At 50.3% G+C, this 16,430-nt stretch overlaps 1 protein-coding gene and 1 non-coding gene across 2 annotated transcripts; both read right to left on the bottom strand.

Annotated features, from left to right (window-relative positions):
• Positions 1 to 318: 318 nt before the first annotated feature.
• TRNAT-CGU (transfer RNA threonine (anticodon CGU)) lies at positions 319 to 392 on the bottom strand. Its single transcript has one exon. It is a non-coding gene; the product is annotated as a tRNA-Thr (tRNA).
• A 5,015-nt stretch (positions 393 to 5,407) lies between these two features.
• On the bottom strand, positions 5,408 to 14,797 carry LOC149522858 (uncharacterized). Its single transcript, XM_089771015.1, is given in 4 exon segments — positions 5,408 to 6,793; positions 6,795 to 8,445; positions 8,749 to 8,862; positions 13,916 to 14,797. Coding segments are annotated over 4 exon segments (2,079 nt in total). The 5' UTR covers positions 14,148 to 14,797; the 3' UTR covers positions 5,408 to 6,711.
• Between the last annotated feature and the right edge of the window lie 1,633 nt (positions 14,798 to 16,430).

The following is a 16,430-nucleotide window of genomic DNA, read 5'->3' as shown; positions in this document are numbered from 1 at the left end:
GGAGAAGAGTCACCCTCCATGGCTGTAGCAGCTTTGCACTTGCAGGATCTCTGGGCGCTGACCCCCACCCACCCCAGGGCATCACAAGGGCATGTGTTCCTGGCTTTTCTGTCCCAGCAATTGCAGCAAGAGCCCTGCCTTGCCGGTGCCAGTCACAGCCACAGCAGCCTCTGCACCTGCTCCAGGCTTGTGGTTTCCTTCTTCCCAATGCTCCTCCCCAATAAGCCTTTTCCTGAACTGGCAGTTCCCTGGGTGGCCAGGGGAGGCCTCTTCTGTGTCCCAGGAAGACATAGGAAAATGTGAACAAAGGCCACAGCAAGGCCCCACTGGGAGTTGAACCCAGGATCTCCTGTTTACGAGACAGGTGCTTTAGCCAGCTAAACCATGGCGCCCTCCTTAGAAAGTCTGGTAAAACTGTTCTACTCTATGGTCCCAGAAAACACCTTTGACTCCCAAAGTGCAGACATTCCCCATTTCCCTCCAGCTCTGGCGGTATCTGGCTCCCTGGGCACAGAAAGCTACAGCTCAGTGGGCAGAGGCTCTAACATGCACATGTCCCCTAGCCACTGGGACTATAGAGTTTACCTTGAGATTTAGTGTTCCTGGAGGGAGGGAAAAGTGAAGCAAACATTGATCATCTGGATTAGAAACCCCTGGGTCTCAGGCTTTGGGTTGAAGTCTCCGGGACTGAAAACCACCCCTGAGATCTTATCTCCTCTGACCAAGGGCAGCAACTGTGAGTGGGGTTTGGAGAAAGTTTGGGCACGTGAGTGGGACACTTATATGGCTGGACTTACATTGCTGGCAAAGGACACTGCTTGATCCTTTTCAGCGGGGACTTACTTGTGGGTTGGTTCTGAACCCTGATTGTGCCCAGGCCTGACATAACCTGCCCCACAGAATTCACACAACGAACGGGGCTCTCAGAACACAGGGGAAGTTTGGGGGCTTGTTGTCGGGCTGTGGGCTGAAGCATCAAACCAGCCACCCCCTCCGTGGGGCCTGTGAGTGTTGCAGAATCTGGGCCCCCTGCAGCTGGACAACAGCAAACAAAATGTCTCGGGGCCCCACAGAGACCCACCTATAGAATCATAGAATAATAGGACTGGAAGGGACCTCGAGAGGTCATCGAGTCCAGTCCCCGGCCCTCAAGGCAGGACCAAGCTCCATCTACACCATCCCTGACAGATGTCTATCTAACCTGTTCTTAAATATCTCCAGAGAGGGAGATTCCACCACCACCCTTGGCAATTTATTCCAATATTTGACCACCCTGACAGTTAGGAATTTTTTCCTAATGTCCAATCTAAACCTCCCCTGCTGCACTTTAAGCCCATTACTCCTTGTCCTGTCCTCAGAAACCAAGAGGAACAAATTTTCGCCTTCCTCCTTGTGACACCCTTTTAGATATTTGAAAACCGCTATCATGTCCCCCCTTAATCTTCTTTTTTCCAAACTAAACAAGCCCAGTTCATGAAGCCTGGCTTCATAGGTCATGTTCTCTAAACCTTTAATCATTCTTGTCGCTCTTCTCTGTACCCTTTCCAATTTCTCCACATCTTTCTTGAAATGTGGTGCCCAGAACTGGACACAGTACTCCAGCTGAGGCCTAACTAGTGCAGAGTAGAGCGGCAGAATGACTTCACGAGTTTTGCTTACAACACACCTGTTGATACAACCTAGAATCATATTTGCTTTTTTTGCAACAGCATCACACTGTTGACTCATATTCAACTTGTGGTCCACTATGACCCCTAGATCCCTTTCCCCCATGCTCCTTCCTAGACAGTCGCTTCCCATCTTGTATGTATGGAACTGATTGTTCCTTCCTAAGTGGAGCACTTTGCATTTCTCTTTATTAAACCTCATCCTGTTTACCTCTGACCATTTCTCTAACTTGCTAAGGTCATTTTGAATTATGTCCCTATCCTCCAAAGAAGTTGTAACCCCTCCCAGTTTGGTATCATCTGCAAACTTAATAAGCGTACTCTCTATCCCAATATCTACATCATTGATGAAGATATTGAACAGTACGGGTCCCAAAACAGACCCTTGAGGAACTCCACTTGTTATCCCTTTCCAGCAGGATTTAGAACCGTTAACAACAACTCTCTGACTACGGTTATCCAGCCAATTATGCACCCACCTTATCATGGCCCTATCACCTGAACTGCCTGGGCCTGGGCCATGAAGCAGGAAGTGGCTGAGGTTGCGGCCAGCCAAGGAGCTCCCTGGCCTCTGCCATTGTCGGCATTAGGGTTGCCAGATGGTTCCACAGAAATACTGGACTCACTTGATACTACCTCACAATCTACATTCCAGCTTATTTAGAAAATACCCGGCATTTCTATTTCCTCATTTACACTTTCTCAGCTTGTTTTCCAAACAGAAAGCTCAAATACTGGACATTCCGGTTCAGAACTGGACCCTTGGGAACTCTAGCTGGCATGGAAGCAAAGCATAAGGCTGTGAGAGGAGGCCTCCTGTCGCCTCCCCCAGCCTGAGGCAAAAGGGCTTCTTCCTCCCCTCTGAGGAGGGAGCAACAGAGGCCGGACTGAACGTTTTGTGCTGGGGCTGGAGGCTTAAGCCGGAGCTGTCGGCCTCAGTGGGACTTGCTGCTTCTCCCCACTTCTGCCTTGCTGCCTCCTTTGGCCAGCAGCGCACAGAGGGCAGCCGGGAGAGCCGGCTGCCATTGGCAGAGGAGGCCAAGGCACAAGCCTCTCGGGGGCAACAGGCCTGGGTCCTCTAGCTTTCCCAGGCTCATGCCAAGGGGTTTTCTGTGGTACTGGGAGGAGAGGGATGCCAGGCCCAGACCAGTGAGAGAAGGGGCAGTGTCTGCCAGGGCAGAAAGGGTTGCTGCAAAACGTGAGACATGGCGTTTCTGCCTGGATTCACTCAGGGGACCTTCCCTTGCTGCTACAGACTCTTCTCCTGTTACTTGAGAGAATGAAATGGGGCCATTCTTGTGGTAAAAGAGGTCAGTGTGCCTAGGCCTCCCCACACAGACCAGAGAGCCCCACTGGGGACAGGACAGAGCCTTGAATCAAGCATTTGAGAACATGCTGATCCTCTATCCTGTGACAGGGTATTGCGGGAGGGACATTGCACATAGAGCAGCTAGCTCAGTTAGTAGAGTATGTGACTCTTATTCTCAGAGTCATAGGTTCTAGACAATGCTCTCCCTTCTGTTACATTCTCTGCATACAAGGCAATTCAGTCTCAGCTTTCTCCAGCTCTCAGGTAGATAAAGTCTCTGATTTCTCTAGTAGAACCCAGCAGGGAGGAAACTAACTAACATTTCCAATCTCATAGGAGAGCAGAAGAAAATTCCCCCAACCATGAAAGAAGGGGGGGGGGACCCTCAGTAGCTGATTGCTCCCTTTCAGCACTCTGTAGCTTCCTGTCCTTCAGCATCAGCTCTGTGATGGGACAATAAGAGCATGTCTACACTGGAGTGTTATTTGGAAATAAAGTGCCTGTCTACATAGCAAGCTGTTATTTCAAATTAAGTACAAGTTGGTAGACTTCCTACTCTGACTCCAGTAACCCCCATTTCAGGGAAGGGAAAGGTCTCTTCCTTCTACTACCTGCTGTCGATAGCATCAAAAGCCAAGTGAAGCTATATTGACTTCAACTACACAAATAAGTAGATAAGTTGTGTATCTTAGTTTGACTTTTGCTCTGCTGTGTAAACATGCCCTAAACGAGCTACTAGTTAAGAAGCTGGCAAAGGATCCCTTCCCATGGTATTATAGCACCAGGGAAGGGTACACACCAGGGCAGAAAGCAAAACAGCTGGGGCTGTGTGAGAGACAGGAGTGGGCCTGAGGGAGCAGAGAAGGAATTGACTGGAGAAAGAGGGGGGCTCTTTCCTCCTGGGTTTGACACAGACCTTTTGCATGGCAGACAAATGGGATAACACCACAGAGCAGAAACAACAGGACAAAGGAAATTTTTAAATGAAAGCTTCAAACCCCCCACTTGCAGGAACCGTTTACATCCATCGACATTTACAAAATGCTTCCCCACAAACATCTCTCCAGCTTGTGTCTCTGGGAAAGATTTCTGCCAAGCCCCATCCCAGCCCACTGGTCAGAGCTCCCTGAGAAACAGGACACCATCACTCGCAGCCAAGTCCCCGCCCAGGTGAGGAAGGGGAAATGAGCCACAGGCTGCAGACCGCTGGGTCAACAGATAAGTGGGTTGACTGTTCTCAGGGACACCACAGCAGCATCCCTGCTTCCCCTTGGAGGGGGTTTCCTCAGGCCAGATCGAGCCATTCCAGCGCCCTGGGCTGGGGAAGGGCACATGTGTGGCCCAGCCCCTTCCCAGAATGTGGGGGAGGGCGCAAGGAGCTGGCAGAGGCAGGAGGCGCCGCTGGTGCTCAGCCTGGTGCCGCTGGGAGCAGGCTGAGGCTGGCCATGCAGGGCCCCGCAGCCGCGGGGGGAAGGTGCTGCTGGCCAGCGCTGCAGGGGTTAACACAGCCCCTGCCTCGGGCAACCGCTGCAGGGTGGCTGGTGGGAGCTGCTGCAGCTCGCGATACGGGCACGTGGTGCCTGATGGCAGTTATCAGCTGTAAGGGGGCACAGCGCCCCTTATATCAGGTGCCCCAGGTAGCTGCCCGGCTAGCCCATGCCTGATTGAAGTGCTCCAACCATTCGGGATGCCGCATCAGGTATCCCCATAGGTTGCCACCCTGGGGCAGAGACGTGCATGCCCTGCAACCAGCCCAACTCTCCCAGGCACCCCCAGAGAGCAGCATTCACATATGGGGGGCTGGAAAGTGGAGAGACTCCCTGAGACACCAACTCAAAAGGAATCGTTCTGGGTATGTCTGCACTGAGATAGCAGCCCGGTGGCCAGGCTGTAGCTGGTCCAGCTCAGCTGTACCTGGCCTGGAGGGCTTTGGTTGGGAGATTAGAAACCTGCAGACAGGGGCATCTGTGGGAGGTGGGGGGATGTCACCATGTCAGGGCAACTGTCATGCCCCACCATCTTCCTTTGCTCCAGCCCCACCGCTGAGAGATACTGACCATTGTCATTGCTTAAACTCCACACAGAGCTTATGGCAAAGGCTAGCATATGGTTAAAATACAATGAACATTCTGGTAAGTTATCAGAGGGGTAGCCCTGTTAGTCTGAATCTGCAAAAGCAGCGAGGAGTCCTGTGGCACCTTATAGACTAACTGAATGGTTGGAGCATAAGCTTTCGTGGGCAAAGACCCACTTGGTCAGATGCATCTGACGAAGTGGGTCTTTGCCCACGAAAGCTTATGCTCCAACACTTCAGTTAGTTTATAAGGTGCCACAGGACTCCTCGCCGCTTTTATTCTGGTAAGTTCTCACTTGTGTTGTGTCGTCTGCACATCTAACTAACCAGAGATCAAGTGCATGACCCAATGGCCTTCACAGAGAGAGAAAACCCACAACACAGGGTAGGTTATTCAACACGTTCACATTTATAAGAGTGAAACATAAGGAAATCTTTTAAGCATCAGAATCTAGGAAATAAATAAACTTACTCATTTTCTTCTGCAGTGGCTAAACCTGCTTTATTTCTTGCCTCATTACATGTCTGTGTTAGTTTAAAAGTTCTATATGTCATTGTATTAAAACAAAAACACAAGTTCACCTGAACAAATGATCTGGAGTAGTACAGAAAAGCTCAGCAGGAACTATACCCAGAGACGGAACCAGGGCTCTGAGATGGGACCAGTCACGCTCTGCTGGGAGGTTCATTGGGATTTCCCTGTCCACACCAGGTCTTTCTCCTGCAGCCCTCAGAAGCCGAACTTAGGACCACAGAAACCACACTGGGATTCCTGAGTATGGGGAGCCCAGGCCACTGGTCAGTGACCCTTGGGGTGCATCTACACAGCAGCCTTATTTCGGAATTACAGTGCATGTCTACACTGCAAGCCGTTATTTGGAAATAACATCCACCTGGAGAACTTGGTCTTTTGGCTGGGCTGCATCTGAAGGAAGAAGCCAAAGACCCCAGGGTGGGGGAGAGCCCTGGTTTGGAGGGGCAGCTGGGAAAGAGGTTTTAGGGGGAGTTTGTAAAAGTTTGTACTGAAGTTTCAGTGGAGCACTAACAAAACATTTTTTGTTACCTTTGAGTTTGTAATCTGCTTTGCTCTGCCTGTTCTCACTTATCACCACTTAAATCCAACGGCTTGTACTTAATAAAACCACTTTTACTTACTATCAAGCCCAGTGTAAACAATTACTACCTATGGGAGCAATCGGTGTACACATTCCCCTTTCATTGCTAAATGGGGCTTACCCCATTCTTTGGGGTTTGATCCCATTTGGGAAGTGCTATCCCAGGAAACTGGGCCCTAAACTGTTCTCTCCTGAGACATGAAGAGGTTCAGCGTCTGTACCGCTGCTCAGAGACGGGGGTGGGAGTGGGAATCTCAGCTTGGGGCCTTGGTGAGGGGAAAATAAGGAGTTGCCCCAGCAGGACCGGGTGGTGAGAAGCCCCAGAGAGCAGAAAGGTGAGTGCCAGTGGCCAGGTCAGTACGCCAGAAGGCCCTCCCAAAGTGGTCCTCTGGGACCACAGCCACCTGGCCAGGCAGCTTAAAGGGAACTCAGGTTATACATTTCTCCCCTGTGTGGGTCCTCCAAAGGCTAAGAAGATTTGAGCGCCTACTGAAGCTTTCCCCACAGTCAGAATAACTGAATGGTTTTCTCCCATCTGTGGACTGTCTAATCTTTAACAAAGTCTGACCTGTGTTTGAAGCCTTTTCTGCAATCAGAGCTTTTATAAGGAGACTCTCTTGTATGTATTCTGATGGCTAGTAATGCAGGAGCATTGACTGAAACTTTTCCTGCAGTCAGAGCAATTGTAAGGTTTCTCTCCTGTGTGGATCCTGCTATGGGTAACAAGGCCTGAGTCTGTTTTGAAGCTTTTCCCGCAGTCAGAGCAATTGAAAGGTTTCTCTCCTGTGTGGCTCTTCCTATGGGTAACAAGGTTTGACTTCTGACTGAAGCTTTTCCCGCAGTCAGAGCAATTGAAAGGTTTCTCTCCTGTGTGGATCCTCCAATGGGTAAGAAGGCTTGAGCTATTACTGAAGTTTTTCCCGCAGTCAGAGCAATTGAAGGGTTTCTCTCCTGTGTGGCTCTTCCTATGGGTAAGAAGGTTTGACTTCTGACCGAAGCTTTTCCCACACGCAGAGCAATTGAAAAGTTTCTCTCCTGTGTGGGTGGTCCTATGGTTAAAAAGGTATGAGCTTCTACTGAAGCTTTTCCCACAGTCAGAGCAACTGAAGGGTTTCTCTCCTGTGTGGGTCATCCTATGTCTAACAAGGCTTGTGCTGAAACTGAAGCTCTGTCCACAGTCAGAGCAATTGAAAGGTTTCTCTCCTGTATGGCTCCTCCTATGGGTAATAAGGTCTGTATTGCTACTGAAGCTTTTTCCGCAGTCAGAGCAGAAGAAGGGTTTTTCCCCTGTGTGGGTCCTCCTATGTCTAACAAGGCTTGACTTCTGACTGAAGCGTTTCTCACAGTCAGAGCAATTGAAAGGTTTCTCTCCTGTGTGGATCCTCCTATGGGTAAAAAGGTCTGCGTTGCTACTGAAGCTTTTTCCGCAGTCAGAGCAGTAGAAGGGTTTTTCCCCTGTGTGGGTCCTCCTATGTCTAACAAGGTATGAAATCCAACTGAAGCTTTTCTCGCAGTCAGAGCAATTGAAAGGTTTCTCCCCTGTGTGCCTCCTCCTATGGGTAACAAGGCTTGAGCTACTACTGAAGTTTTTCCCGCAGTAAGAGCAATTGAAGGGTTTCTCTCCTGTGTGGCTCTTCCTATGGGTAAGAAGGTTTGACTTCTGACTGAAGCTTTTCCCACATGCAGAGCAATTGAAAGGTTTCTCTCCTGTGTGGGTCCTCCTATGGTCAAAAAGGTGTGAGCTTCTACTGAAGCTTTTCCCGCAGTCAGAGCAATTGAAGGGTTTCTCTCCTGTGTGAGCCATCCTATGGATAACCAAGTGTGAGTTTGTACTGAAGTTTTTCCCACAGTCAGAGCCGTTATGGGGTGCGTCTCTTGTATGTATTTTCTGATTGTTTGTAAAGTGTGAGTGCTCACTGAAGCTTTTACCAGAGTCAGAACACTTGAAGGGCTTCTCTCCCGTATGGACCCTTTGATGTTCAGGGAGAGTTTCACAGTCACTACACATGCAGGGTGACGGTTGATGGGGGATTTCCTGTTGGACGGTTTCTGTGTTTCTTTTCTCCCCTGTGCTCCTGCTACTGGAGTTACCCTGTCCCTCTCCTAGATGGTTTCCCTGCTGCTTTTCTGGGCCATGCTGACTCTCACAGCTCTCTCCTTGCTCACGTATCTGGAAAACATGTCCTTCAGAATGTCTCAATAATATTTCACATGGGGACACTTCCTCCAGTCCTTCCTGCTGAAGACTCTTCTCATGGTTCTCAGTCAGTGTCCCGTCACCTGTTGGAATAGAGAAATGATCCAGATAGGAGTTATTCTCCATGATGAACTGCAAGGAAACTCTAAAAGAGGAATAGAAAAGGGGACACGCGCTCAAATAATGGTCAATTACAATGAGCTGAATTCATTGTCCTCCTTCACAACCCTTCCACAGAGAAGAGAACCCAGACTTTCCTTGCCCACCACACTCTTACTGGAGTTGAAGACAAGCTGAACAGTCAGTCAGACTTCATGAAAACACACAAGTTACATTTGCTGTAGACGCAGAAATTGGTTTCTGAGACAGTTTAATTGATTGCTTACCTGTGTGGGTGTTGCTGATCATCTCCCCTTCCTTGCAGCTCGGAGGATCTGGGACCCGCAACTCCTCCTCTCGCTCCACCCAGGAGATCACATCAGTTTCGGAGAGTGGAAATCCTGTTTGGAGAGCAATGAACCAAGTGCTGATCTTGTTCATTAAGGTCTTTGCCATTACTGCTTCCAGAGCCAGGATCCGAGTCCCCCACCCAGAGAGGCTCCTTTCCCCACCTTGCAGAGACTGGGCTCTGGCTGGTACAAGATCGCAGGACACACTCCCCTGCAGTAAAGATGCATCACTCCCCCACCTTGGGAATGGACCAGCTCATTCCCCAGGGCAGCTAAGCGCTCTGCTTCACTCTCTAGGGTACAACTCAGCCCCCCTCACAGCCCGGTCCATCCGCCTGGAATCCCACAGCTGGACAGGAACACACTGCTCAGAAGGGGAGCTCTAGTGAGGGTATGAAGATGTGACACCAAGGTCCCCAGGCAGGGCTCAGACAGCAGCTGCCACATGGCAGGTCACTAGAACTTGGAGATGAAGGACCCAGCAGTTCTCTAGCTCCCCAAGTCTCTGTCCATAAAACCCCTGGCTGATGGGCTTGCCCTGCCCTGATCTTTGGCTCAGATGTTCTACTTGGGCCAGGAGGAGACAGAGGGTATGTCTACACTACAAAGTTAGTTCGAACTAACTTAGTTCGAATTAGTTAATTCGAACTAAGCTAGTTCGAACTAACGCATCTAGAACTAAAAACTAGTTCGAACTAGCGTTTTGCTAGTTCGAACTAGTAAGTCCACATTGAGTGGACTCTGAACAGGGCTTAAGGATGGCCGGAAGCAGTGCCGGCAGGGCATAAAAGGAGGACTTAGAGCATGGAGATGCTGTCTCAGGCTAGCCGAGGGCTGCGCTTAAAGGGTCCCGACCCCCACCCCGGACAGACAGTTCTAAGGGGTGCCCCGCTTGCAAAGAAGTTCTGGCTTGGAGTGCCCTGAGTGCCCACACTGGGCACATCACACCACTCGGCCATCAGCCCGGCTGCACTTGCCGCAGGCTGCCATCTGGGGAGAGGGAGTAATTGGGGGGCTGCAGGAGAGCTTCCACCCCCAGAAGCCCGCAGAGCCAGCCCAGTCCTCCCCATCGGGGGCTCGTACCCCATTCCTCCCTCACCTCCTTCCACTTACCCTTCCCTAGCCCCCCTTCTTATTGATGTACAAAATAAAGATAACGTTTCTTCCAACATTGACTCTGTCTTTATTGAACAAAACTGGGGGAGACTGGGAAAAGGAGGTGGGAGAGGGGAAGAGAAAGGCTGGGAGAGGGGAGGGCAACTAACATGATCAGGGGTTGGGAACAGGTCCCAGATGAAGAAAGGCTACAGAGACTGGGACTGTTCAGCTTAGAAAAGAGGAGACGGAGGGGGGACAGGATAGAGGTCTCTAAAAGCAGGGGTTGGGTGGAGAGGGTGCATTCAGAAAAGTTCTTCCTGAGTTCCCATCAAGAAGGACTAGAGGACACCAAAGGAAAGGAATGGGTAGCAGGCTTCAAACTAGTAAGAGAAAGTTGTTGTTGACAAAGCAAATAGTTAACCTGTGGAACTCCTTGCTGCAGGAGGCTGTGAAGGCTACAACTAGAACAGAGTTTAAAGGGAAGTGAGATCAAGTCATGGAGGTTGGGTCCATGGAGCAGTCTTAGCCAGGGGGTAGGAGTGGTGTCCCTGCCCAAAGTTTGTGGAAGGCTGGAGAGGGATGGCACGAGACAAATGGCTTGGTCATTGTCTTCGGTCCATCCCCTCCAGGGTCCCTAGGGTTGGCCGCTGTCGGCAGACAGGCTACTGGGCTAGATGGACCTTTGGTCTGACCCAGTACGGCCATTGTAAGCTCAGGGCTCAGTGTCGGGGGTCTCAGTGGACCCCCTTGATTTTCATGCACACCTGGTCCTGGGTGGCCAGGCTGGCAGCTCTCCTGCCCTAGACGGCCACTTTCCTGTGCCTAGTGCGGAGATCGTGGACGAGGTCCACGATGTCCGCACTAGCCCAGGAAGGTGCCCGCCTCTTGCGGTCCAGGGCAAGCTCCCGGGAGCCTCCAGCCTGGTCCCGGCAAGAGGGGGTGGGCTGGGGGGCATCGGGTGGGTGGCTCTGTGCCGTGCCAGGTGCAGGGTCTGCTAGCTGGGTGCTGGCAGGCTTGCACCTGGCACGGGCACCGTAGCCAGCCCGTGCCCCTTTAAGGGGTCCGGGGCTGGGAGGGGGGCATAGAGTTTCCCTGGTGTTGGCCAGAGTGGCCACCAGGGAAACCTGGGGAGGGCTAGCCTCCCACTAGTTCGAACTAAAGGGCTACACAGCCCTTAGTTCGAACTAGCTAGTTCGAACTAGGCGTTAGTCCTCGTAAAATGAGGTTTACCTAGTTCGAACTAAGCGCTCCGCTAGTTCGATTCAAATTCGAACTAGCGGAGCGCTAGTGTAGCACCTATTAAAGTTAGTTCGAACTAACGTCCGTTAGTTCGAACTAACTTTGTAGTGTAGACATACCCAGAGGAAGTTGCCTGAGCATCTAAGTGAATCCTTGGCTGCTTGCTTCACGCCCTGCCTATGTGCCACACTCCTGATCCCAACTGCCTGTGTCTCATAGACTCATAGACTTTAAGATCAGAAGGGACCATTATGATCATCTGAGGCACAGTGCAGGCCTCAGAATCTCACCTACCCCTCTTAGAATAATCCTTTCACCTATATCTCAGATATTGAAGCCCTCAAATACTTTGAAGGCTCCAAGATGCAGAGAATCCTCCAGCTGTGATCTGCGCCCCATGCTACAGAGGAAGGCGAAAAACCTCCAGGGTCTCTGCCAATCTACCCTGGAGGAAAATTCCTTCCCGACCCCAAATATGGCGATCGGCTAAACCCTGAGCACATGGGCAAGACTCACCAGCCAGACACCCAGAAAGTTCTCTATAGTAACTCCTACCATCCCTCCACTGACCTATTTCCCACTGATAATGAATGGTCAATTAGTTACCAAGATCATGTTATCTCATCATAGAATCATAGAACTGGAAGAGATCCCAGAAGGCCATCAAGTCCAGCCCCCTGCTCTAGGCAGGACCAATCCCAACTAAATCAACCCGGCCACAACAGCTGCCATTCCCATGGCTGCCCAGGATGGCGCTGGGCTTCTGTTGGGGCAAGCCAGGGCGGAGCTGGGCCGTGCTGCTTCTCTGGTGCTTGTGGCTGTTGCTCAGCTCCCCCTCTGCAGCCTTCATTCTACTCTGCCAACAGCAGCCTTTGTGTGGTTTCCCAGACTGGCTCTTGTGGCCAGCCTGGCCTTTGATTTGGTGCCCCTCCAGGGCTGCACAGAATCTATCACCTTTACACCTTGTGAGTGTGTTTCCCTCAGCTTTGGCCCCACCCCTTCTTGGAACTTCATTTTCTGTTCAGAAGATCCACCTGTGACATGACCATGGAGATCCCTGTGCTACTGCTGTTCAATAAAATAATCATAGTCATCACATCAGAACATTCCCATTGACATGGCACTCAGCACACTTCGCAAAAGGTTTATTGCAGCTGTGTATGTCCATTCTTTTTGAACTAGAACAGGCTGGAATTTGCCAGAATGGTGGAGCACTGGTACCAACTAATCAGGAAAGCACATCCTGAGCAGGAAGAGGCCAATCAACACACACATCTCCGCAGTAGCTGCAAACACAGTCCTAAGAGATGGCTCAGAAAGACACTGACCCTTGTGCACAAGAGCGGGATGAGGGGATAATGGATACGGATGTTTTGTTCAAAGTAACAGGCAGGAGGCTAAGGGGGTAGAACACATGGAATATGCATCTTGTTTGTGTCAATGTATGAGAAGTCTCAGGAGGGGCATGTTGATGCTGGCTGAGGGGCAGCATTCTCACTGCTGACTGACTGGTACCGTTATTGGGTTGGGACAAGTCTCACTATACCTATGCCTGAGGAAGTAGGACACTAGCATGCTGCTCCTTTTCACAATAAACTTGGCAGAGTGACTTAGCCTCCAAACGGAGCCTGGATCTTTCTTAGCGGCAACCCTGAGCTGTGCTGCATGGATAAGCCGCAGGCTCTGCCAGTGCTGCTGGCATCAGAGCTCCAGAAAGAGCCGCCCTGAACAGCCATAACAACGCTCTGTGGCGTGAGCAGCAATTCTAATGGCATTGCAATCGCTGCGGGAAGCAAAATTATCGATCACAGCAGCACCTGGGAACTCTGGTGTAAATCAGGACCCCACTGTGCTATTGGGGTGCACATATGGAGCTAAGCATCACTGCTCTTTAATGTTGATATCCTTCCCAGCCCTGAGAAACAGGGACACTCCATAATAGCTATTAAAGAGAGAGGTGACTGCACACAGAGAGTCTAAGGGATTTGATCAAGGTCACACAGGAAGACTGTGACGGGCAGAGACCTGAACACAGGTCTCCTGAGCACGAAGCCAGACATTTACACAGGAAGAAAAAGTCCCTACTCGAAGATATTTCACTCTAAAAACACAACACAGATGACGTGATTTATCTCAACTGCACACAGAGGCAAGTGAGCCCCAGAGAGAATGAAGCTGAACTTTTGAAAGGAAACCCAACCTGTGCCTGAAATGCAAGGAGAGCTCTGCTCACGTTTCTCTACTACAGAGCTACCTCCAACAAAATACTCACAGAACGTGAACTGCCTCATCCACCCTCCCTCAGTCCCTCCCACTGGCAAGAACACCATGTCACAGAGATTAGCTACAGGCAGAAAGGACTTAGGGAACTGCACCCACCTTCCAGTGGCTCAGCCCACTGCCACAAGGGGAACCTGCAGGCACAAAGATCAGCCAGACCCAGATCCAGAGCAAGACCTCTAGTACCTGCTGTTCCTGCCTGAGCCCTTCTACTCACACCTACAGTCAAGGCATAAGATGGGCAAGATAGGGAGGAAGTGCACTGAGACCTTAGCTGTGAGAAGAGCAGCTCCACTGTTAAGTCCCTCAACCTGCTTTCCCTGGGAGGCGGTATGGAGGGGACAGTCTTTCACAGAAGAGCCACGATTATTGGGGCAGATACTCATCACATTGTGGGAAAAGACAATGAATGACCCTGAACCAAACCCAACCCAGATGCTCCAGATCCCACCCAGCTTCTGATACCCAAGGGGACAGGAATCCTTACTCAGCCAGTTCACAGCCTCATAATTCTCCTGCATCACATCCCTGTAGAGGGCTCTCTGGCCTAGGTCCAGCAAATCCCATTCCTCCTCAGAGAAATACACAGCCACCTCCTGGACCCTAACCAGCTCCGCCATGGCCATCTCCTCTGCCTGGCTCTGAAGGCTGGGGGCTGAGCTAGACACAGACTTGGGTGTTCTGCAACCTGGCAGGGGGAGAAGGCAAATTAGAGACATTTCAGAAGGGGCTTTAATCCTTTCCACATCCCCATTCTCCCCAGACTCTGTCCCTAGTGACGTTACACACGTGTTAGACTCTGCCACTATGGACAAAAGTTTTAGTCTAGATATTCCATTAACAGCGTACGGGACTTAGATCCCAAATCCATATTAATTTCTCTCCGTACCTGGCTTGAGATACAAGATTACTGTGTCTGCAACAATGGGATCTAGTTCTCAGCACCCAGCGTTTCTGATAAGCCACATATTCACCTGCCTGAACATGGACATAGGTTAAATGCAGGCTGCTGTATTTAAAACCCTTAGTCTTCATTCACAGATTTGCAGCACAAACATTGCTCTCATCTCACAGAGACGTTATAAATCCTTTCCACAACAGAGAATCAGTGAAGTTAAGCATCTGAATGGTGGTGGTATTATTAAATATGTGTGCTTATTATTAAACACTTGTGCTGAGTGTTAGCAGGATGAGATCTTAAGATTCATGGGATCAGAAGATATCCTCAGTCATCCAGTCTGACCCCCTCAGTGGCACAAGCCATTACACTTAGTCCGGTTACCCAGGCACAAAGCTGTTTCCCCACAGTGTATTTTCTAGAAAGTCCCCCAGGGTATGTCTACACTACCCTTCTAGTTCGAACTAGGAGGGTAATGTAGGCATACCGCACTTGCAAATGAAGCCCGGGATTTGAATTTCCCGGGCTTCATTTGCATAAGCGGGGAGCCGCCATTTTTAAAACCCCGCTGGTTTGAACCCCGTGCAGCGTGGCTACACGGGGCTCGAACTAGGTAGTTCGTACTAGGACTCCTATTCCGAACTACCGGTACACCTCGAACTTTGGTTCTCTCATCTGACACAGACTTTATAAACTCTCTCCACAACAGAGAGGAAGTGAAGTTAATATGAGTATTCATATACATACTATTAAACACGTGTGCTGAATGTTTACAGGATAAGACCTTAAAATTCATGGATTAATGGCATCAGAAGATATCCTTAGCCATGCAGTCTGTCCACTCTGCGACACATGCCATTACACCTAGCCCAGCTACCCATGCACAAAGCTCTGTTTCCCCACAGCATATTTTGTAGAAAGTCGCCCAGTGTTGATATGAAGACATCAAGAGATGGAGAACCCATCAGTTCTTTGCTCATTTCTTTCAGCAGCTAATCCTCTTACCCATCAAATATGTGTGCCTCTTCTCTAGCCTGAAATTCTCTGACTGCAGCTTTCAATTATTGACTCTCACTGAACTGTATCCACTAGACCAGGGGTGGGCAATTCATTTTGTTTGAGGATGGGGGGAGAGACTCCAAGATTTTGGAAAGTGGTTGAGAGCTGCACTCTTCCAAGACATTAAGTAGGAAATACAGTGTATGGGATGGACATTGGGAGAAAAAGGGAGCCTTGGGTAAGGGGTTGGGATGCAGGAGTGAAAGAGGGTTCCGGGAAGGAGTTTGAGTGAAGGAGGCAGGTGTGATCTGGGGCGCTGGATTAGCCAACTACTCATGAGATATTTAAAATAAAGTTAATTTAGAGAAGCAGCCAAGTGGACAAATAAGGGGATGAGGGTTACTTGGATGGAGGAAAAGAACAAAGAGTTTGGGTATGAGAAGTAGGAGACAGGAGTGGGGAGGCAGAGAACTAGATGGGGAAAGGAGAGGTTGGGGTGCCAGAGGCAAGCTTTGGCCAGGAGACTTACCTGAGTGACTCCCGACCAGCAGCCAAGCACCTCTCTGAGGCAGGCAGGGAGCCTGCTCAACCCTCACACCAGCTATGGAGCCATGTGGGTGTATGAATAACTATGAGCCGGAGAGGAGGGGGCACAGTGCTTCCTTTCTGGCCAGAAACCAGCCAATGAGATTGTCCTGGGGATGGAAGCAGTGTCTGTAGCCTTCCCTCTTCACCTCTAGGCTCACCTTCGCTTTGAGTGGCTTGCAGGTGGGAAATGGCAAGCATGGAACTAGCCCATAGCTCGCTAAGCATCAGTGGGCCATATCCGATGGCCTGGCAAGCTAGATAGGCTGCATTTTTCCCAGGCCTGCACTAGACCGAAGAGCCCTTGCGTATCCAGAAGTTTCTCGCCATAAACAAACTGAAACCGTGGAAGCCAGTCAGCTCTCAGCCTTTCAGCCTATTTATTGTTTGAAACCAACCCCATATTGAAACTGACTGAGCAGTGAAATCTGAGCCTGAAGGTGTCGTCCGTTGTGTGCTTTAACTTCACCCATTTAGCATCACACCTTGTAGATCAGTGTTTCTCAAAGTGTCTGCAGGT

Source organism: Pelodiscus sinensis, chromosome 19 (genome assembly GCF_052426305.1).
Source record: "Pelodiscus sinensis isolate ZL-2025 chromosome 19, ASM5242630v1, whole genome shotgun sequence".
NCBI classification, from domain to species: domain Eukaryota; kingdom Metazoa; phylum Chordata; order Testudines; family Trionychidae; genus Pelodiscus; species Pelodiscus sinensis.
The sequence above is the reverse complement of the archived record's forward strand: the minus strand, read 5'-3'. Positions and strand labels throughout refer to the sequence as shown.